General features: G+C 37.0%; 1 protein-coding gene across 9 annotated transcripts in view; it reads right to left on the bottom strand.

The window, feature by feature from the left end:
- Positions 1-16,766: 16,766 nt before the first annotated feature.
- The window catches only part of METTL15 (methyltransferase 15, mitochondrial 12S rRNA N4-cytidine), a 95,018-nt gene continuing 87,662 nt past the window's right edge, over positions 16,767-24,122 (bottom strand). For 8 of the 9 annotated variants that reach the window (XM_055721699.1, XM_055721698.1, XM_055721697.1 and 5 more), the window contains one exon: positions 16,767-17,326. In XM_055721699.1, the coding sequence (XP_055577674.1) occupies positions 16,881-17,326 (446 nt within the window). In that variant the 3' untranslated portion in view covers positions 16,767-16,880. The remainder of the gene's footprint in view (positions 17,327-24,122) is intronic. The other variant, XM_055721700.1, reaches the window with a different exon arrangement.

Here is a 24,122-nt window from a genome sequence, read left to right as displayed (position 1 = left end):
TGACAAGTGTGCATTATCATTTGGAAAAATTAAAAAAAAAAAAAAAAGACATAAAAGAATGAGACTGTGTATTTTAATACTAAAGTTGCAACATTAATGTTGGGTTTGGACGAACCAGCTTTGTCCTGGTTAGATTTTGGACCTACCAGCAGTAGTCACACTGGATAAAACAAAACAACCTGATCAATATCCTACTCTTTTGTAAACTCCTTTTTTAAAGGGTTCACCACCTAAAGAGACAGTAACACCCAATACTGCAGATTTTCTTTTCTTTGACTTTTTTTTTTCCCCCTGCCTTATGTTAAGCCATTAAAATTACATTTGTAGGACAAGACAACAATCTGCAGGAAAATAGTTTGTAACATATGAGCAATGTAGGCTGATACAAGTTTCATATCTCTTATTTAAAAGTCTTGGTGATTCACATTAAATTACTTTTTAAATTTATTTGTTGACAGAAGAAAAACAAAAGCTAACAAAACTCCAGAAAAGAATCTGCTATTCAAACACATAAGAATGAAGATAAGAGCATGTGGGGATTTTTCCAGAGTGTTTAATTTCCACTAATTTTTTTTCAAATTTTATAAATAAGAAGAATCCAGTTCAAAATTCCAACTCTTCCTTTATTTCACCCTAACTTCACGGTTCTAATTCAAAATGATGAAAAATTATGAATGGAAGGCTTAATACACAGTGTTTCTGAACTCTATCAATTTAACTAACAAGGAAAAGGCCCCTTATAATTCTCAAAGTTATTTTGGGGTTCCAAGGGGTTCAACAGAAACCTTGAGCTTCAGTGGTTTTTAAGCTGAATCCCTAAAACTTTCCAGATTAATCTTCCAATGTATTAATAACAAAGCTGTTTAAACAAAACTGCCATTGTAAGAACTGAACCCAGTACTACATGTACCGTGCAGTTTGGTCTTCCCAAACATCTCCCCTAATAAATCCCTTTCAAGCCTCCAAGCTGTGATTCAGAAAGAGAAGAATAGTTCAGGGGTAACAGCACGGTGAAGCCTTGAGTCACGAACACTTTGTGGAAAGAGTTGGTGTATCATTAAGTAATACAGGAGGAAAGAATAATTGGTTCAAACCCAGTCAGCCAAGTGAGGACAAAGCCTGCATTTGTGATGTGTGACTCAACGTGCTCTTCAGCAGCGGCGTTACAAACAGCTCTCTGCAGGTCCGAAAGAAGTGGGGCCTTTTGAGAGGAGAACGTGGAACTTTTCCTTTGCCATTTGCTACAGCTCTGAACGTCTCACCGCAGTATCAGTGGCATGTAAACAGAAGTTATGCATTACAGGACAGAATTCAAAACCAACTAGGGCCTCCTTGTTACTTCTGCTGTGCCATCTATACTACAAAAATAGCACTATATAAACCAAAACAACCCCACAAAGAGAAAAGAAACACATCTGAAGCATCATAGATGAAGAAACTGGAGTTCGGTAATGTCATTTGCTGTCTCAACTCTCATTCCAGTTGCAGAAGTCTGTCTGTTTATCTACACCCCTGTTGACACACGACAGGTCACACAGCACTAGAAATACTGACATTAAGTAATGTTGGTTTGGATTTAACACAGATGGGAAATACTCCTTGGCTTTCTGGGAAGAAAATGGGTATGGTGGTTATCATCACTGCCGAAAAAACCCCCACCTAAACCAAAAACTAAACAAAGCAGGGGAAAAATAGATGACTCCAGCAACATTTCCCATCTCCAACTACTCACATATCAAATAAGCTCCATTAAGTAGCACCCACTTAATGCAGTGGTCTAAAATGAGAAATGGCAACTGTATCCACAAAAGTGGCTCTTATGCCAATATACTTCACCTCTGTACTAGCTTTTTCAGGTGTGTTTTTTAAGCCTCTTAAACGTTATGCTTTTAACTGAGAATTGTTTATAATTTAGTAGCTTAGGGCAGTAGGATATGAAGATGGGATTTTGGTGAGATACAGAACAAGAACACTGAATTGGAAAATATGCAATAAATGGTAGGGGTAAGACTGCATTGTATTTATGCTAGCATCTTGATAATATAGGTAGGAAACATATCATCTGTTCACTAGCTACTGAACTTATCTACAGATGAACTTCCCTTCATTAGTCTGCTTGCTTCCTCTTGAAGTAACAGGCTTTATTCTCTCAAATACCCTAAAGATGGCTATGCTAACTAATGAAGCATGATTTTTGTGTGTATATATACACACACACACATAGGTATATGTATGTATGCATGCCTAGATATACACTTGTATATATAAAATCAATTTGGTTAAAACAGTGCAGCTATACAATCTTTGTGCCGATGTAAATCAGTAAGTGTAGAACTCATCCAGAATCCTACAATGTAAGACCTTTAATGTCAACAAATTCACAGCCTTCAAGAGTCATTTGCCATTGTAGTGCTCTTTATATTGTCATTAACATCTCTGTAAAATGGAAATTTTAACTAAATTCCAGAAGAGCTGCTCCAAATATTACAGAAATATAATACCGATATGAAAAAATGGCAAAAAAATTCATTCACTTTTTTCTGTATCTTCATTTTGGGGTAAAGAAAGAAAAGCAGAATTTTCTTTGCTTCTTCTTAAAAACTAAACTAAACTAAATAAATAAATAATGTTTGTTTTCAGATACACAAGCTATGCTATTTCCTTCAGCACGTTGAGTGAAAACGCTTTGCATTTTCCAATGGTCATCATTTAGAAGAGGTGTAACATTCTCACTAGGAGTAAGGTAGCTTCCAACAAGCGGTACATTATTTCAGTAACATGAAGAGAAGAGAGGGATAGGAGTTACACAGGGGAAAGACAGAATTTGAGAGGAAATTCTTTGGCTCTTGGTAAGCAGCAACTAAAAGATACTACCATGTGAAAGCTGATCTGTGTAACATGAGGTGTTTATCCCATCAGTCTACATCTAAAGATTTCAGCATCAATAAAGACCTTAACAGTGGTAATTAGCACCATTTCAAACAAATTACATGAGTTTGCAATTCATTGCTTAATTGATACTTCACTCAACAGAAGGTATTTAATACTCAAATAAAACAGAGCTTTATTAGAAATGTGGTGAATGTTTTATTTTACAAAGTAGCATGCTAATAAAGACCGAGTTGAAACTATGATCCCCATTTGAAACTACGCTGGTGCAATGACAATTTTGCAGCATAAACTATATTGTAATTACACTAATAAAAGCGTTGTTGTCAGTCAGTTCTCTATATGCATGCCATTTAGAAAGAGCTACATAAATATGTAAATTATACATATTTATGATCCACTTCTTCCTGGTCAGAAATGACCAAAACCTATGATTATCATTTAATTAGAAGGTAAAGTGCAACAGAAGCCCCCTCTTCCCCCTAACAGGCCCCTCTTCCCCCTAACAGTCACTGGAAGGTCAGGGAATTTAAAAATATTGGATTTGCTATTTCAGATTGAAGCTTGGGTGTGCAATGTTTCCACAAAGCCAAGCAGCTGGTGAAACAACAGATTCAGACACCTAACTTGCAGCAGTCGTACAAGAGAATCACGGCCTAATTTACTTGTGGGTGGGCAGCCAGGGAGGCAGGCACCGAGGTGGGAACAGAACCCAGAGGCCACCCAGGTCGCCATCCTACCCTCTGAGCACTGCAGTCCTGGTAGCATTAAACTGCCTTTCCTATTAATCAATGCACAATTTACTAACAAATTCACGATACGCTACAATAGTGTATTCCCAATTTAGGTCTTTAACGTCAAGTAACCAGTGACCCGGATAGCATGGCTATCTTCTCTGCTAACTTCAGCTCTACAAAATAAACTGTGCCACTTTTAGCAATAACTTACCTTTCTACAGCTTTTTCTCCATTTGAGAGCTGCACTTCCCTTTTGATAAGAGGAAGGGCCTCGTTACAATGCACTGGAAATATCTACAGCAGATGGATTGTTATTAATGGGAAAACAAGGATATGTTTATATAGGCAGGGGAACCACAACTCTATTTTTAAATACAGACTTAATTCATTTAAATAAGGATTACCTGGAACTTTACAGAAAGCAGACTGCTGAAACAGGTGATAACACTGTTATTTTTAAGTCTTGGAGAAGCTTAAATAAAGAAAATAAGACATTATTAATGTAAGTCTGCCAAGATTATGAAAGAAAACAATAATATATTTATGCAAGAGCGTATTAAGCCCACTCATGAACTAATCTTCAAGGAAAGGAATCTTTCCCAAAACAGCCACTTAGGTTAAATGGAAGGAAATTATGAAAGTGAATCACAAAGCTGTAGGGCTCATGTTCATATTAACAAGAAAAATAATAGGAACGGATCACCCACTCTTTGTCTTCTGTGGTTGCTACTGCTTCTTATTTTTCTAAAAGAAAGTAAGCAGGCAAAATCAAACTCTTCTATTAATGAGTATGTGTTGACTCTTCTGAAAAGAATAGTAATGACTTCACAGCTGTTCACATTACCTGTTTTTAATTTACTGCACAGGTTTAACCATCCTGAATGACCCACGAAAGCATTTCATCTGAAAATATTTAAAATAAATTTAAGCTTTCGAGCATTTTTAATTCTTAGGTGAGTGAAACTGGCTAAGAAATAAACATTCTTCCCTCTTCTAATTTATTGTTCACAAAATGCATTTTTGTGGTTTGCAAGAATCGCTATAGCTGGCTACATACAGACAGCAAAGTTTATTTCATTAAAGCCACCCGCAGTGTTGGGCTGTACTTGAATACAAGCACCTCTTTATCTACCTCTCTGTAAAAAGCACTAAATATAATAAAAACGCACCTAGGGATATCAGTATTTAACTTCATTTGTTAATTGGTGCAGAGACAGAGAAAAATGAAGACTTTTGCACAAGTCTCTTTGCCTTGTGACAAAGTTTTCTGTTTGTTTCCCTGCAAATAACTCAAATAAGGAACAACCACGAGCTAAATATCCACCAGTGTTTGACTTGCGTTTTGCAAGCGACATAGCAGAATTAGTTATTTCTGGTAGACTATTGTTTTGTTCTCGAGGAATGCAAAGGTGTCCCTTCACTGAACAAAACTCTCCACCTTTTTTTTTTTTTTCAGTTGAGGACACAGATGACCGCCTGCTTGCTTGGGCTCGCCTTGCAGAGCCCTCTCCTGCTAGGGGCTCCGGAGCGCTGCAAACGCCCGGCGTTTCTGAGCTTGCAGCACAACTCACCATCTGCATTATTTGCACTCTGACCACTTACTCTCCAAACACAGAACACGGCCCACATCAGCCTCGGGAAAGGAGGACTGAGCACCAATGCACCCATCTGCACAGAACGAGAGGACGCCTGGGTGAGCAGTGCAGCCACAGGCAGCCTGCAATGCAGAAAAGAGAGGTCATAAAAATAAAACTGTACATGGTAAAATGCATTAAATCGTTTGTTAAAATATTAAATAATACGCTCATTTCTGCACGCACACACACACACTTCATAAATTCCTGGTTGAACATCAGAAAGAATTTCCTATGTGCATTTAATTAGATTCTGAATATTTTTTCATATGCACCCTGATGATTTGGAACATTTCCAAAATATTAGGAACATGATTAAACATATATATGAAATTTTGGACATTTATCTTACCTTTTCTGCCTTTTCATGGCCCACTGGCCAAACAGCTTCTGAAGGGGAGCCATACTGTTCGTTTATTGTTGCAACTGGTGCGGTTCATTATAATGACAAAAAACATCGAAGCTGAGGGCTTTCATCCATCCATAACCCTATATGTATTTTTTTAAGCCAGTGGCTAAATTTTTTACTGAGATTGTGATAGATCTTAAGATTTGTACTCTGTTCCTTAGAAACAGCTTTTTAATTAACTTATTTATTTATTGATGAGTGTAGATGATAGGAAAGGAAAGAAGCAAGGGTATTGAGGAAGGCATACATTCCCAGCCTATTAACCTCTGCTATTGAATAATGCTCCAAAAGCCCCATAACTTTCATTTTTTTTCTCTCTCTAGATAGAAAAGGCAACATGTTTTGCATTCAGTACGGAGGAGAAATAAACACCCTTGCCAGTTACATTTCTGCAGAAAAAGAGCCCTAGATCAATACATTTGTGTATTTACAGACATCTGCCACAGATGATGAATCCTCCAGCAGATTAAACTCAGAAGAAATGACAAATAATTGTTGGCATGCTGCTGGAAATTGGCTACATTGCCATTTCCCATAAAAAAAGTACAGGCTTCTAACAGTCTTCAACTTTGCTGGACAAAAAAACCACCCAACACCCACCCCACCCCCACCCCCCAAAAAAACCCCAACCCCCCAAAAAAACCCAAACAAACAAAAAACCCCAAAAAACAAACCCCAAACCCAAACCAAACTATACTATGCCAAAACTGTACTTGTCAACCTTTTTCTGAATTACTTTAATATTGCTTTACTGGTGTGTTTCACTGCTGCTCATCACATGCTACTTGAAATAATTCTAGAAAGAAGGGCAGTGTAAAGAAAATTACCATAAAAAGATAACTGCAGACATTTCAAAGAAAACAGTTAAAGACATAATATAAATTGCCACTTAATGACAGTTCAACATGCTTGCAAGTCAGCTGACATGCTGTTAAGTAGGCTATCACTGATTAAAACGCCAGCTGCTACGGACTCAGGTTAATATGTTAAGAAAAGGATAGTGCCCTAGACGTGGCTGCTCTGTCCCAAATGCAACGTAGCCATTTTAACACAGTCATGCTAATAAATTTTGCTCAACAGGGCTCTGGTTTAGTTAAACTCCTTTCGTTTCCAGGATTAACATGTCATCTGCACAGGTTTTACTAAATCAGTTATTAAAACAAATTCATATCAAGTATTTACAGATCATGCACATTTAAACTGAAATCACAGCAAAGGCAATTCCCTTTTGATGCAAATCATGTGCTTTTTACGCAACATCCAGGCATTTAACTCTTCATGCCTGCATACACCTTACCCCAAGCATTTTGCTGAAATAAGGAAGATGGTATTTTTATGCTGTTGCCCCTTCTCTCCACAAGAAATTGCTAGGGCATGCACTGCCAAGGCAAGCAGACAGCCACAACTCCCGTCTCCTTGGATTTTGGAAAGGAAGCAGTGGCTGCAGTGAATGCAAATAGAGCTAATGACAATTATTAAAGGCAGCAACTGGGTACTAGTCACACGTTCTAACGTTTCTCAAGTTTTCTCACAATGACATTTTAAAGCCTTAGAGCATTTAAAGCTGCTGGATTTAACATTGGGTCAGACCCCGTATAATTGCTAACTGCCCACCAGTGTAACATAATTTGGGGGAAAAAAATAAGCATGACTCAGGCGATTTGAATCATATCTTATCTTGACTTTAATCACTGAAAGTGATATTCCCAAAGAACTATCTTTCAAATTAAACACTTTTCCCCATTGCAGAAGATACACCCCTCCAATTTAACATGCCCAAGAAAAGCCACGTGCAGTACTCTTTTTGAGAATGATAAAATGATTCTCCTTCTCCTTCTCCAGTAATAACCCTCAATCTTTATCATTACCCAAGGCAACTTTAAATTACACAATCGTCAATTATACTGTGTACTGTTAGAGATACTCCTCAGTCTCTTAATATCACTGAACAATCCTTGCAGACTTCAGCCAACAGCCAGACCCAACCACATTCCAACATCCTACTTTGTCACACAGGATTGCCTTGGGGACAGGATGAGGAGCTGGTAAACTGTGGACCCCAAATCCCGAGCACCCCGAAGCATTGGCAGTCTCGTCCCGGCAAGCTGCCTCCCGCCGCTCAGGAAGCTCTTCCGGAATCTGTTGACTCTGGCTATCAAGGCTAAGGAAATTGCTCATTGGGAAAGACTGTTTTTACAGAGCTGGATGTATAAATACTTTCATTCATGAATTTAATCCAACAACCTATCACTTTACTGGGATATGAAGCATAAGAAATACTTCTAAGGATCCATTTGTAAAGGTTCAGGTTTAAGAGAGGCTTTTGTGCTTCAGAGAGTGTAAAAGTTGCTGTTGAAGATGACCTGAATCACTGATAACTCACACATCAGTGGGAAGCAGCAACAAACCTGCTTTTCTCCCACTCCAAACCTGTGCCATCGCCTGCTCTTAACTGTGTCATGACTGGGATTCATAGGTACTAAAGATACATGCCAATTAATATAATTTGTTGCAGATTTCAGTTTGGAAGATGTTTAGGAGAAGCCCGAAATGCTATATTATGTTCTCAAATTCTATGCATTAATTTAAAAACAAAGATATCTGATCCCTGTCTATTGTACTCCTAAGACAGTAACTGGAGTTGTAGCTTTTCAGCAGGCAGTGCTCAACAGAAGGGAATTGTGTGAATAAATGAAAAACCAAGAGAAGCTCAAATGGACTACAAGCAGTACTCTATACAGTGAACACCCATTTGCACAGCAGCAAAGTGTGCAATGGCACACCCAGATGTGCTCTGGGCACTCATGATTAACGGCATCCTGCAGTAATTAAGATGGTAGGTGTTGGTACCATGAAAGAACGATGGCATCCAAGCAAGGTGACAAGTACAGAGCCAGTCTGCAGGCTCTTCCACGCCCTGCTACACCCCCCCACACACACCTTCTAGACTGGCAAACAGAGGGCAGGGGGAGAAGGGAAAGGGCTGAAAATGTTAAAAAGATCAGAAGTGAGGCTCCAAAAATGACACAGCTATCCTAAACCCAACCAAACAAAAAGATTACATTGGTTATCATCTTATCATATATAGTTATGGAAAAGACAAGGGGCTCGGACTGCCATGGTTTTGTCTGCAGCCACGAAGGCTGGAAACTGAATTCAACGTTTCAGGAAAACCAAGACTCTCAAGGCCATTAGAAAACTTGGATCATCATTAATTACAAAGGTAATGAGTGCTGTCAGTGCTGAATCTGATGTGGTATCCTGAACATGGAAACATTTCATGATTTTTTTATGTAAAAATAAGTAAAATTACAAGTGTAGGTTTCACTTAGAGAAACTACTGCCTGTTCTGTTGCAGACTAGTGGAAGCGATCGGGAGTAAGGCCAGTTGAGTTGACACACTGTGTAAGAGGGAACACGACAGTCAATAGCTTTCATCAGTAGCCAATGTTAATTCTGTACACCTAACACAATTACTTCAAAGAAGAAATGATGGTAGAAGTTATTAGAGCTATATTTCCTCAAAGATAAAAACCAAAAAAAGGAGGGGGGTGAAAAAAGCGCACTGTTTTCTTAGCACAAGACCGGAATCAATTGCCTTTTCTCAGGAAAAACAAGTACTTCTAACGTTTTTTTATACGCAGGCTGTTCAAATAAAACAACCCTGAGAACTAAGCTACAACTTGGATAGGCTGAGTAAAATATTTGCCAACTATAACTACGGAAGTGGCCAAACTGCAAAAGAATATTTTCAATACGCTGCCGAATTACGGAACTATTGGGAAATGTGGTATTTACGGAGGGAGGACCGTGCTCCCATTAGGATATAATTGGCTCTAATGGTCACTGCAATTAAATTTGTTAATTACCTTTTGTCTCAAAGAAAAATGTTGACAGCTGATGACGATTCCAGGAAAGTTTCACTTAATTTTAGAAGAAAATAGCTAGCTTGCCCCAAGGAAAAACAAGTTATCAGGTTCAAGCAACAACCAGGAAATACCGTGTACGCTCAGCTTGTAACATGTTGTTTACCAAATAACTGGAGCTGTTAAGAAAGCATTAGTTAATAAGTCAGTACTCTAGAAAGTTAGATACTGTAACATTTTGAGGGGAGGCTCAGATTTTAATCTAAGTGTCAGTCATCACACTATCAGCTCCAGCGGTGCTCCAGTCCAGGTGCGCAGGGTGCAGCCCAGCGCCGCTGTGTTTGCTTAAGATGTACCACAAGTAAAATTGGCAGGGTCCCGGTGTGAAGGCTAGCGTGACACATCCCTAATCAGCCCTTAATTACCTTAGTTTTTTTGTACTGTTAAGCACAGCACAACTATACGGCAGGGTATTTGCCAAGCTCATTTAATTAATCTACCGTTTTATAATCTCACATCACCCGCTAGTTTTTAATAGACTGATTAATAGAGATAACTACCGTGCGTGTGCAGTTTAGGTCTTGAGCTGACATTTTTTAAACCAATGGAAACTTTTTATTACCTTTAATAGGTGCAGCAACAGTAGAGACTAAAGCCCCTTTCCTCTCAAATAGTTTTTGTCACCCACCTGCCCTTCTCAAGAGAGGCAGTAAAAAACATCATATACTAGCTGCAATTCCAAGGATTATTTTATTAGTGCCCTAAATTTAGCCTTCTGAAACCCACAGCCACCGCTGCTAAGCCATCGTGAAATGCAGTGTAACATACACCAGTGGACCTGCCTCCATATCAAGAGCTCTGTCAATCCAGCGCTATCACACGTAGATGCTATGGTGCAAGCTGGCGCTGCCCCGTGCACCGTGTAACTCGTTTTTCAGTGTCACATCCCTTCTGCTTCCACAGAGACCCACCAACCAGCCTGCTGGACCGACCTCTGCTCTATCAGCTCCTATCGCCTACCAAGATTTCAACTCTCATTTCTATCACCACTTTGAGAAATGGGACATTTTAGAAATCGTGTGTCTCACAAAGCGGTACCCGTAAGAAAAAGTTGCAAGATCAGGCTCTCAGATTGCGCGTGTATTAACAGGCACGCGTGCGTCACTACTCTTGAGAATATAAATGCTGCACTTTATTACAAAACAATTTTCATGATATCTTCATTTTCAGATACTTATCAGCCAGGACTGTCAATACGTCTTATTTCAGTTCTTTGCAGTCTGTAAGAGATGTTCTTAAGCATGAAACTACTTCTGATTAATAAATAAATAAACACGCATATATATATATACACACAATTTACAAGAAAGGTGTGTAGAAATGAGCTTAAAATATAGTTTGAATTAAGAAAGCAGCTTTTCTAGCCTGAACTGTTGATGACTTAAGTTACTAACAAACTTCCACATATTTTAGTGTACAAGTTATATCACTATGCTTCGAGATTATTTTTATAGTTACTAATTTGTGATATAAGCTGTTAATATTTTACATTACTAGTAGAAGAACAGCTAATACAAATCATCAATAATATCATAAGCCTAGCAGAGAGTTATTCTGAGCTCCTGGATACATTCAGGGGAAATATAAACCACAGAGAACCTAAAACTGAAATGCAGATTACATTTTCTTTGTCAGAATCATATCCACAGAATCAAACTAATATGGCATGTGAACAAATGCCAACAGAATGCACTACACCTAAGCTTTTACTCAGGTATTCCAGCATTTGTGAACTCTATAGATGTGATTTATATAGTGTAATTTATTTTCATTCCAGTATCTGTCATATCCCTTAATATTTTACTGTTTATGCAGATTTTTCCACCAGACAATTTTTTTTTTTTTTATGAATGTCAACAAAAACATGAAGTATGTTTGCCACCATTATGCCTGTAAAAATTGTACAGGTACTAAAGAATAGCTAGAATTTTTATATATTTCATTCTAAAAATATGTTTGAGAAACTTACTTTGCAAGTTTATTTTTCTGTCTGTTGAATTAGGTATCTTGATTGAAGTATTTTCAGATAAGAAAAAGATTCACTCTTTGTTCTTTCGAAATTCCAGTTAGCCTAATGTAAAACAATTATGTCCCTGTAAAAGAAGTTATCCACATATTTTTTTCTTGTATCTTCATGTTGACAATAAACATGATGTTACAATAATCACTTGAAGGTGCACTCCAGAAAGAACAAAGCACAGGTATTCCCAAGACAGATAGAGGGAGCTGTATCTCCAGATTTACTCTTTAAAGAGACAGCTATAAACAAGGTATCAGGTTTAAATTTGAAAATATACAAATTAATTTTATAAAATGCCAGCTGGTTTTGACTATTAGAATCAATTAAACTAGGCTTTAAAAGCTTCAGGGAAAACATCATTTGCCTAAAGATCAAGGTACAATGAAAAAGTTTTAGTTTTTATAAAATCAAATACTAATAAATAAATAAAATAAAAGCTACATCAGTATGGTAGGACATTCAGGCACTCAACACTTGCTCTGTTTTTTTTAGCTTAGATTTCCCATGAACAAATATTTGCCCGTTTTCCTGTCTTAGTGATGTAATGGCAATATTGAAAAACGGCATGTCATCAGTAAAATATGTCAAAAAGAAAAGTATTAAACAGCATTAATTTCAATACAGTTGAATGGACAGGTATGATGGTTTTCTGAAAAAAAAAAAAGCCCTTCCCCTCTCATTCACCCCAAGATAAGCTTATAGAAGATTCAGAAAGGTAAACACGATTCTAACTGAAAAAAAAAAAATTGAGGGAAAAATACACAGAGCTGGATTTAGCAGTGTGTGTACCTTCCCACTGTTACCTTCGATTATGTGCTACAGAAACCATGCTTTGCATCCATGTCCTGAGATCGAGCTAGCTCCCTGCTGCTGCTTAGCCCCACACAGGTAAAATTATGCAAACGGAAAAAGTAAGAGAATACTGCATATATGGAATTTTGTGAACGCCGGATGTCAACCTCATACATTACTGTTGTTTTTTTTTTCTAAGGCATTCAACTTTACTGCTTATTTCTTACTTTTTAATTAAACATACTTTTCTATCTTATAAAGGGGCTGGGCGAAGGGGCAGGAAAGAAGCTGTTCTACATTCATTTAAATTGTTTGCAAGATTCACTGTGCTACTGCAGCCTTAATCAATCCACCATATCCTGCTTTAATTCCAGTACACCCCAGGTATAAAAAGGTCTCCACATTTGATTATACTTCTGAAAGACACAAATATAACTGCATATTATTCTAAATTAGAGATTAGTTTTAAGCAACTGCTATATGAAAAAAAGAAATGTATGGATATAAAGACCGACTCCCTTACTCCACTGAACAGTGTTTCTAATGCTGATGTAAATGGCCCTAATCCTACTGAAGGGCCCTTCCTGGAGACACCTTGAGGCACCAGAAAAGCAGGGCTGAACCCCGTCCTTACTCTTGCTAGAGGTAACGATGTTAAGTAAGATGGGCAGCAACACATTGTCTCATGAGTTCATTACTTCTCTGGGTTTATTCAAATTCATCTCATTTTTCACCTGCACTTTCATACAGTGATACTCCAAACAATGAGTCAAGATTGATATCTAAGTTATTTTAAAATTTAATCAAATAAAATCACCAACAATCTGCGTCTCAGACTGCTTATTGCAATCATCCCACCCCTGCATGTCACCTTTCCTCAGGGCATCGTGCCTCATGCTTCCCCCCTCATTGCGCCGTTACACTATTTAGGAGCATAAACTCTTCAATTAATACTGTATCTTCTCTAATACAAAGATTAGTATTAGAGCAATTATATGAGTCATTATTAATCACAGAAATGCTACTCTGGAAAGCAGCGTACAAAAAGTCTGATACAATACTGGCTACTAGAAGAGCCATTTGCTAACAGTATTTCCTGAAGTCGGTGTTTTCCCCGCTCGTACTGCATGAGGGACCTTCTCCTTCCAGCTCCCATCTATCAAACACCCCGATACAGCTGTACAAAAGCTGATGTTTCAGACTGGGATTTTTCCAAGCCAGGGGGCAATCTCAGCAGGTGTGACTAAAAAAATTACTGAGCAATTACTCAACTGTAATTGTATAAAAAAACCCACAAAACAAACCAAAACCCTAAAGAAATATATATTAATTCCTTATATTACTTGAACATAGTTTGATTAAGCCTTTGTGTTCTGAAAGGATGAAACGGATTCTTTCTCTTTAAGAAGCAATAGGGAGTAATAATTGTTGGTAGGCCCTCATGGGCTATAAATGCAGCTAATTATGCTTATACTTTAAAATGATACTTCAAAACTATTTTTACTACAAAAACCTCATTCACAGGACAACTATGTTTAGTTCTCAAATAATTATTCTATGCAAATCTCTTCACCAGGCAGGTACTTTTGACTGCATATTACTATTCATGTTCACTTGGATTAACTAAGTAAATTGCATGTTCTAGTAATTTCAATAGAAAGTGTGTTTATAATTCATATAAATAGTATCATAGCTGGTTTTTATGCTGTTTAAAATTTTTCCACACCCTTCTGAAGTACTAGCATGAAAAGATACAAACTTTAGAAGTATGCTGTGCATGCACATATTGTTTGGCAACACCATCATCTCTCCACAACTACCACTTGATATTCTCTACAAATATTCCACATATTGGACATTTCTACTCCTCCCATTGTGTACAGCACCATGGTATTGCCATATTCCTGGTCAATTTGGTCTATAAACTTTTTTCTTTTTTCTAGATAATCTTGCATCTGGCTGTATTAAAATGTACATTGCTCAGACTGAACGGAAATTTTTAGAAATGATACACAATTTGTATCTTGACAGCATAACTTGGTTTTCAGCGAGACTAATTTCCCATCAGACACAGTCTCCTTCATAAACATTACTTCTGATGATGGTAAAAAAGGTTTAGTTTTACTAACATGTCCCAGATACCACGTTAGGAAAAGTTAAGATATACTTTATAGTCATGTGTCCTAGTAAGAACGAAGACCTAACACCCCTTCACATAACATAACTTCATCTACAAATTGAAAATGAAATGCTTAAAGATGCTAAGAATACTTTTGACTAAATATAACCAGATGTTTTTCTCGGAAAACTAGAAAATTCTTTTTTCAAGAAACCAGAGGTTAAAATTCCATGACTCTCCACACCGCAAGTTTAAATGTGAAAGTGAGGAGACTCTGAGAGGAGAGAAAGAGATCGGCTAAGGAGAACTGCTCAACAACCAATGCAGTGCCATGGCTGTGCAACTCCAACCTCAAGCTAAAGAAAAGTCTCTTACTTTCGTTGAGGGAGTGTAACTACAAACATGGATATAGAGTAGTTCAACTATAGTAAGAAATTGTGCCTTTGAAATTAGATGTGAGAGGTGTGGTTTTTAAACATCCTTTTAAGCATCAGGAATTTTCAGGCTTTCAATGTCATTTCTGGGATACTGATACTTCTGCTATAACTGGATAGTCTTTTCCTGAAAGTGTTCCTGAGCAACGCACAGCATGGCACTACAACTCTGCTGAGCCTACACTGGAGGCACAAGTTGTCCAACCTACAGCTGGAATACGTTTCAGTATGGAATCTTACCTAAAAATAACATTAGTTATTTATATTTAATGTTTGGATGAAAATATGTCTATTTCAGGTACAGTTGGTTGTCTCTAAGGTGTCAACACTAAGCAATATTATTTGAAGTGGAATGTTTTATTTAATATTTAATAGCACGTATAACAAAACTAGTGGGGAAATATTGGTATTTCAGAAAAATATGAAATGCCCATCGTCATTCAAATGTTATTTCAGATTCCTGGTAGATGTTATCATGTGTATATCAAGAACACATTACATGACTTAGCTTTACCAAGGAATTAAACAATATTCAGGTATTTCAATATGTTGTATATTATAGACAATGAACTTAAATTTCAACTTGTGTCAATATGACACAAAAACCTCCTGTGAAGTAATTATTTATATAAACATAAAGAGGATGCTTGCTGAAAATCAAGTCCAGAATGATCCAGTCAGTTCTCTTTCAGAAACCAGTGTAGTAATCATCTAGCTGAGTCAGAAACTGCATTTTTCATTCCACCAGCCAAGTTTCAGGTTCACCACAAATGAAATCTTTCTACCAATTTGATTATCCAAATACCTTTTCTCCTGAAGAGATGAGTCAGAGGTCAAAAAAGTTGAAACTTAGGCTATTTTCTAAATCATTTTTAACATACAAAGATAGCAAAACAATGGTCTGTTAAGATAAAATACAAACCCAAAGCTAAATCTAATTTCATACTTACTAGAAGAACAGTTACATGTTCCACTACGTAGGACAGCATCCAAAAAGGAACCGGTGTTACAGTGGGCCTTTTATAAAATAATTAAATACTTACATAAGTAGCACCTCTTAATAAACGATCACCAGCAAAGGAGAACACTTCGTAAGACACACCATACCCCCTTTTACCGATGGGTTCACTATAATTCCATCAACACCTAGAAGTTGTACTGGATCTATGCACAGAACTTAGGCTACCAGGAAGAAATTCAAACGATCAAGTACAAATCTGACTGCTTGTAGTGTTCAAGTGCAAACAGTGATCTCTTAAGTATCCTTTTTTTCCCCCAAGATACATTCATTATTTAGAACCCATAAACGTTAAATAACCAGGTGACCACTCAGCAGTAAATATTTACTTATTTTAATAAAGGGTAAGAGTCCATTTACAAATTCCTGGATAGAACACTACATACTGATGTCAGCCTATTTAAGAACCAGCTCTTGTCCCACAGGCATTCATGCAGCAAGACGACCAAGATACAGAGACTAATATATTAGGAATTCTTAGGTCAGTTTAAATTTCCTCTAGACTAAACCAGCCATCTGACTTTGGGGTGTGAAATGCACCCCCATAAATATGTGTCTCTGTCAATCAGCTACTGAATTTAGACTGATAATGTCAGGCTTTTGAATTTCACCTGAAGAAAATACTGAAAATACATCAAACCTGTAATTTTTATAAACCTTGGGTTTGGTACTCTTTTTAAAAACACATTTCTTTTGTATAATTCGCGACACCCACTTATCTACATTTATTTTACCTTTTGATGCTCTACACTGCATCCTAATTAAAGAGAACAAAAGTAAGAAAGAGATGTTTTCTAACAGTCTTAATTTTATTTTTTTCAGTTTGATACTATCTGTCCAGTTAGCCTTCTGGAAAACAAAATTTAAGGAAATTATACAATTATATAATCACATATTTCATTTTAGAGTTTAATAGCAGCTCTTAGCTTGGCTGATCTTCCTCTTGGGTTTGTTTGAATATCCTTGGCCTGGGGTGTGAGAACTTTTTTCTGTATAAAAGTCCACCTGGAGCTGGATTTTCCATGCAGAAATTCCTGTGTTTCTTCTTTTTTGGAGCAGTTTTTCAGAGCCTGTCTTATCTTCTGCCTTGAGCCAAGATTCCACTTTTCTGTCATGTCTATTCCATAAAGAAAACGTTTGATAATACGATCTTCTAGTGAATGAAAGGAGAGAGTTACGAGGCGACCTCCAGGTTTTAGAAACTTCTCAGCCATCTTCAGCCCTATAAAGAGTTCATGGAGCTCATCATTTACAAATATTCGCAGGCCCTGAAAAGTTTTGGTAGCAACATGTGTAGGTCTTTGAAGCAAGTCTTTGCGTGCATACAGTGCTGATGCTGGAAAAGCACCTGTCAAATTTCAAAAGGTATATGTTAATATCTTATTATTTCTACATTGCTATCCTGACATTAATCCACTCATGCATGATGACTTTAAAGGAAACACACTTAGAACTCAACCCTGAGCGGTAAGCTTCCTTCGTTATATCTTTATTTTCTGCTTTGAATTCACATTTCTGAAAGTAAAACACATTAAACTGAGTTGGCTTGTGGTTGAGTGTTGGGTTTTTTTCCTAGAACCTTTCATAGATATTTCTTCCCCAAATGCTTCACAAAGTTAAAATAAAAAATGATGACTGAAACCAACATAGGGAAAAAATGAAGATGGGTTAGAAAAGTCTCACTTTACAGCTCAATGTAGTCAAAGTTAGTTGAGTATTTGTGATGGTTTGTTTTATGCTTGTAAGGCAAACAAAAAAAATTAATATATGTTGGACACAATTCTAACTGTTGCCTTCCAGAAACCTACGCATTCTTTCACCGGCAGAGATAAGATGAAGACAATGTCTACCTGGTGGTATGTACCCTTCAATGAATTACTTAAAGTGTCATCCATGTTTGGGGATAAAAATTGTTGACCACGGCACCTATGTTTCTTCAAATACTCAGAAAAATATCTTGAGAAATTTAGAAAATGCAACTGATAGTGTTGCTTTTTCATGTGCCTATTCAGCAGAATGTGTCAAGCTATGAGTTTGTTGGATAAAAAAAAATCACCAGATTGACTAATTTTTACCAGATACACAAAACTCTCTTTTCCTTTCTCCAAAATTCTGATATATACATCTCTGTAGAGACTGAAATGTTGACAGATACTTTAATATATCATTATTTAATGTATTTTAGGCTTGAATTTTCATTATCTGAGTACAAAGCAAGAAGCTAGAGAAGCCAGATTTGATGAATCAAAGGGACTAATGTGCAAGAGTCTTACAAGACCTGTGAAACCTGAGTAAACTTATCATCGATTATGTGAGTGAGTGCAGGAGTCTGATAAAGATAAACTGAATGAATAATGCTGGCGCATAACTGGAAAGAATTATTTTTCCAAACAAGAGGGCCCATTAGATATAAGGCAATACAGCTGCTGTGTATGTATTAAAATGCCTTAATTCCATGCCAGTGCTGAACTACAACATAATAAAGCAATGGTTTTGAAGTAAATGTAGTCCATAATCAAGTCATTGATATTCTACACAGTGGAGCAAAAGAAGGGAACATGGTACCTCTGAAACAAGTTGACTAAATTCACATTTACACAGGTGACTGCAAAAAATTTAATAGAGATATCATAATCCAGTACATTGGAACAGAATAATTTATTAGTAAAATTCTGGAGAGTTTTAAAGGCGAGATTTTACTTATGTCAGAAAACATATGTGTTTGGCATCACAAACACACAAGTGATCATCAGTGTTCAGCGAAGGGAGAGGCCAATAATGGGATTTAAAAATTCAGTCATTATGAACAAAGTTATTATCATGTATGCAACATATGTCAGGTGCGCTTTTGCATACCCAGTTTTCCCAACTACTCTCCCTACCTCCTCTAACTGATGCTAACAGCTCCTGAATTAACTGAAGGCACCCCCTGTAGCTCTTTCCTATTCCTAGAGTCTGAATCCTTGGAGACAGAAAGTAGCAACAGGATCACATTCTCCTGCTACAACCTACTGCACAGGATTTTGTGACTTTATAAACTCTGTTTCACGAACCAGATTAAATAGATTTAACCTGCTGGAGCTAGGCTCCACCATCACCGAACAACTCTAAAAAACGTTACACTAGCTAGCTAATATAATTTCTGTGTTTGAGAACACCCCGTTCTATACTGTCTATAAATCATAAAAAGAATATATACCATCATTGTATGAGTCAACAAAGCTTGTTTTGATGAAAGAGCTGAACTTAAAGGAGAACTGGAAATCACAGAATGTAAGATGTCCCAAGAAACCAAATGACACCAAGCTTGCACTACCTGGCACAATATTTGTTTCCGTGTATCTTTACGTACCTAAAAATAGATTATTTGAAAACGGGATCCTTAAAACAGCCATTGACTGACATTTGTGTCAGAAGAAAACTCTCTATTAATGTGTAACATAAAGGAATGCTGTGCTGAGCAAAATAGTTTTCTTGAAGTAGACAACTAAGAGCTACAAACAGTAGCAATATGCTCAGAACTCTCAAATAGTTATTAAATGAAAAGAGAGGGTTTAAAATCAGCATGTGATATATCCAGAACCACCATAGGACATGCATGTTTCCATAGCATGTACTAAGTGACTAAATACATACAGCTTTGTATTCCCCGTGAAACCTGTCTCATGATTCAGTCATAACAGCATTTTTCTTCAATGGAATTCGAAGCTGAAACATCAGTTTCTCTGGGCATCTTTCGAATTCATTACAGAAGCCACGGTCTCTTGAATAAGAAAATACCTGTTTTGTAAAAGATCTCACACAACAAAGCTCTCTCTTTTTCTAAGCCTACTTTTAAACCCATTGAAAACACACCCTGCATTTCCCCTCCTCCCCTTCCGCGTTTGCTCTATGAAAACAGTTGTAACTGGAGAGCAGAAACACTGTTCCCTTACAAAATATTTGCTATTAACAACCTCGTGGGTTAGAAAAGTGCTTTTTTGCTTCTACCTGTATTGTTCCTGCCCCTTGCTGGACAATTTGCAGCTGTGACTTGAAGAGCATCACTTTTATACTTCCCGGTTTGGGTTGTTCCTACCCAGAGCTGGTGTTCACCACTCAAAGCAGATCCAGAATTTTTAACTATCATATGCTAGCAGTTTAAGTATTTTCTAAAAATACTGCTGGTTTTCTGGGGATGATCCATTTCTGATACTCTGTGAGTATTTCAGCTTCCAAAAGGATCAGATAAAAATGAAGCCAACCTACAGGAGTACAGCATGTAATTTATGTACAAAACTGATGGTGCTTCTTGATTCGGAGCTACCCATAAAAAGAGAAGCCGAGAAAGAGATTCTTTATTTAAATGTCCACAGCCAATCTCACTGGCATTTTAGTAAAATACTGTTAAGTTTTTATCTCCTATGACACCAAAATACCTTTTACTTATCTGAAAAAACAAGTGTGACATAAAGAACTGCTTCAAACGCGGTTTGGTAAAAATCTAAATAGACATGACATGCTGATATCTGGCCAGATTCTCAGTAGTCTGATCACGAACACTGCTATTTTGCAACTGCAATACTGAATAGATAAACAGAAGAAATGAGATACTTAGGCTACCAGCATGACTGGGACACTAACAGGTCTTTGGAGATTCTTCCATTTGTACTGCCATGGTTGCCGAGTGTAGTGTCTGCCCACAATAATATTCTATGACAATTAACTGTGACATTAATCTATTACTATGAATTAATTTATCCCACACTGAAGAAGAATAAATTAAACCCCAGATATATTCACTAAGTATAATATAGTCTTACATGACTCAATTGAATACACACAAACAGCACTGCAGGTCATATATAACGGTACAGAACACCAATATTCAGGGAACCGGTAAATGCAGCCACTTTGCAGATGTATGCAATCTAACCCACACTCCAAACCATGCCCAAGTTCAGACTTACTGGTCTGTCTTCAGAAACTGGGATTAATTAGTAAATGTAATCTGTGGTAGTGACTGATGGCTGTCACACTGACCTTCATCTTTTTAGTAAGGTGAGTAGATTTTCATCTATGTTCCAGGGTGAAAAATTTTCCTAGCCCATTCTTAGTTCTCTGGTACAGTTAAAACCCTATTTGTGCTTTCTGCTAAGGCACCAAATCTCTCACCCAGCCCCCTCCGACTACCATGACACTGAAAGAAAATATTTCCTGGTGACAGGCTCTACAATGTACAAAAATATAAAAAAATCTGTATGGGAAGTTTGAAAAATTAATTTCATTCATAAAAATAACATGCTTCTGGCTAGATGACTGGTTTGAAATCCCAGTGAGAGAAATTATAATTTTTAGTTTTGGGATGCCCTGATGCTACTCACACTTTTAAAACTCTAATAGATTCACATGTTGAAATGTATTGAAATTTTAAAGCTTGTGAATGAAATTAGCAACGTGCTGTGCCTGTCAATATGAACTATTAAAGTCCCCAGAGTGTATGAGAGTGGGAGAGTTTAAAAATTAATTCAGATCGTGCACCTGTTTGCAGGAATCCGTCTGTTGAATTAGCATTGCATTTAATAAGTTTCTGTGACGCAACTAATGTCCTTTTGTCTAAGCTCCCTCAGTACAGTGTTAATTCTCACCCATCTGAAATTCAGGCAATATTACAAATTCCAAACTGATAATTAAAGTCTATAAATGTAACCCGATCTGAATGAGACTGGCTTTACCCGTAAAAGTTCTTTTTAAACTTTTCAGATTTCTTTAATATCTCATCTTCAATTCCTTTCAAGTTAAGTCCAAATGATTACATGATCTCAAAATGATCTGTTAATAGATTACATACCTAAATACAATTGAGAAAAATTAAATTTTGAACAAACACTAATAGATAACAAGGTATATTACCCATTGAAAAGAAATAAAAATAAATCATCAGTTATAACGAAAAAGCATATTGAATTTACATTCTAAAAAAAATCACTATTTTTAACCAGTTTTCCTGCACACGGAGTTAAACCTACCGCTTCCAAACAACTCAATGAGTTACAGCAAAAGCCATCAGGAAGTGCTTCTTAACCAACTTCCATACATCTATTCATAGACCTTCAGCTGAGAACTACTGATGTTTTGTATTTCCAGAGTGCACATCACTGCAGATAGCTTTTTGAAAATTATAAACAGTGAGCGGAGTTCGATTGTGCTGCTAGGAGAGATGATGTTCGCAGGACTGAACAGAAAACTCCTTTTTGTCCCTTTTCCCATGTAAACTGCAGACTCCGTAGCTCACAGAGATCTTATTTAAATGGATGAGAAGCCTTTGGATAACATTTAGAAAAAAAAAAAAAAAGCTGTAGTTTTTTTAGGTTTTTTTGTAGGACCTTATTCATTGGCACAGTACGTGGAGAGAGGACTTTCAGGCTCTATGTCAAGAAATTAAAGGAATTATTTTCTTGAATTGGAGCAAAGGAGAGCAAGAAATCACTTGGGTACTTGAGTTAGTCCCAAGCTGGTTTTGGCAATCTTGACATACAAATCTATTTATATATTTCTTCCAGCTATACTTTAAAATTATTACTCTTGCTAACAGAAACTTTAGAAACATCTGATTGTTCTGTAACTGTTGTGGAGCTGTTTAATTGTTTGTTTTTTAATTACATCCTTCACTTTTGTCTCCCAGTCAATTAACAACAGTAATACACGTTCTAACCGTTTGGGGGTGGTAGGAAAGACCAGAAGTCTAGCATTCTATAAAGAGAAATGAAATTCTCAAATTTCAGGCCAGTGCAAATCTAGATTCACTGGGATTCTGGTTATCAGCTGGACTGTGACACAAAACTTTGGATTTCTAGAAAATCTGAAGCCAGTCGTCTATAACATGTGAAAGAAACATGGACTATACATGAAGTCTCAGATACTGACACCAGCAGAGAAAGAGATGTAAATGCCCAGCCTCACTGGCTAGATTTTTTGCTTGTATTCTGGCTCCTATACTAGGCAAAATAAATAAATAAATAATCCTGTTCTGGAGAGATAATCATGCTTGTATAGAGTCTGCAAAATCTAAAATGCAAGATTTTATTAATCTAATTAATACTCTATTTTTTTAAAGGACTTGACATGTAACTAATAGGTCATAGATCATCCTCTGGTAAAGTCCTGAATTAATCAGGTGTTTTTTTTCTGCTGTGCATCAAGAGGATCCTGTAGCTGTGGTCTCTACCACTTTCGCCCTTGCTTACCTCAATAACTTCACTAACATCATTTTGCATAAGAACATATAGATGACAGATGACAAATTAAATGAAATACATTACAGCTACCAGAAATTTTCTTCAGGTATCACCAGTTCAAAAACTAGAGGGATCCACCATTGTGCTCCTTTACTGGAGGAATCAAATGAAAATTGAAAGAAGTTCTACCCAAACAGGGATCGGTGTAACAGTCCTAAAAATGGTTTTAACTACTTGCATACTTCAAAAAAGCACACAAAAAATACATGTTTATGGTCTTGACAGATGTGTGCTGGATTCATTCTTTGGCATATATACTGTCTGATGCATACCTGACACATGGTATCAAGGTGCTCTTCAAATATAGCAGAGAGTTTAAAGTGAGAACAAAAAATCTTTCTCACTGTCACAGAAAGTGACCATTAAGTGACGACTCACATGCAACACATTAAACATGAAGGGATCTTCAATCGCTGCCTTTTATGCACTAGTATTTTTATTTCCTTTGTTCACGCCAGCGCACAAAATTATTTCAGAAGTTACAAGTTGCTTGTTGATAGCCTGCAGCCCGTTACAGCTTCAGCACAGCAACATGGTGACCTCAGTCCCTAGAACGGTACATCAACAGTTCTCCAAAAGCATGAGATACATGTGACAAAAACGTAAATTATTAGTTCGTGATGTTGAATGACTGTATTAAAAATGTAACTCTTCAAGTTTTATGAAAAACTCGGTGTTTTATCTCTTTGAATTTTCTAGGATTGATTGTTCCTCACATTCCTTATATTTACAGCAGGGGCTTAGGACAGCACACAGGGTCTTCAGGTCCTTCCCTCATATCAGCTGGCCTTTGGGCCTTGGTTCACTGGGCATTTTGCTCAAGAATCCTGACTTATACAAATCCAAACCTTGTAATTTCTTTGTCAG

This window comes from Falco cherrug, chromosome 10 (assembly GCF_023634085.1).
Source record: "Falco cherrug isolate bFalChe1 chromosome 10, bFalChe1.pri, whole genome shotgun sequence".
In the NCBI taxonomy this organism is placed as follows: Eukaryota; Metazoa; Chordata; class Aves; order Falconiformes; family Falconidae; genus Falco; species Falco cherrug.
The sequence above is the reverse complement of the archived record's forward strand: the minus strand, read 5'-3'. Positions and strand labels throughout refer to the sequence as shown.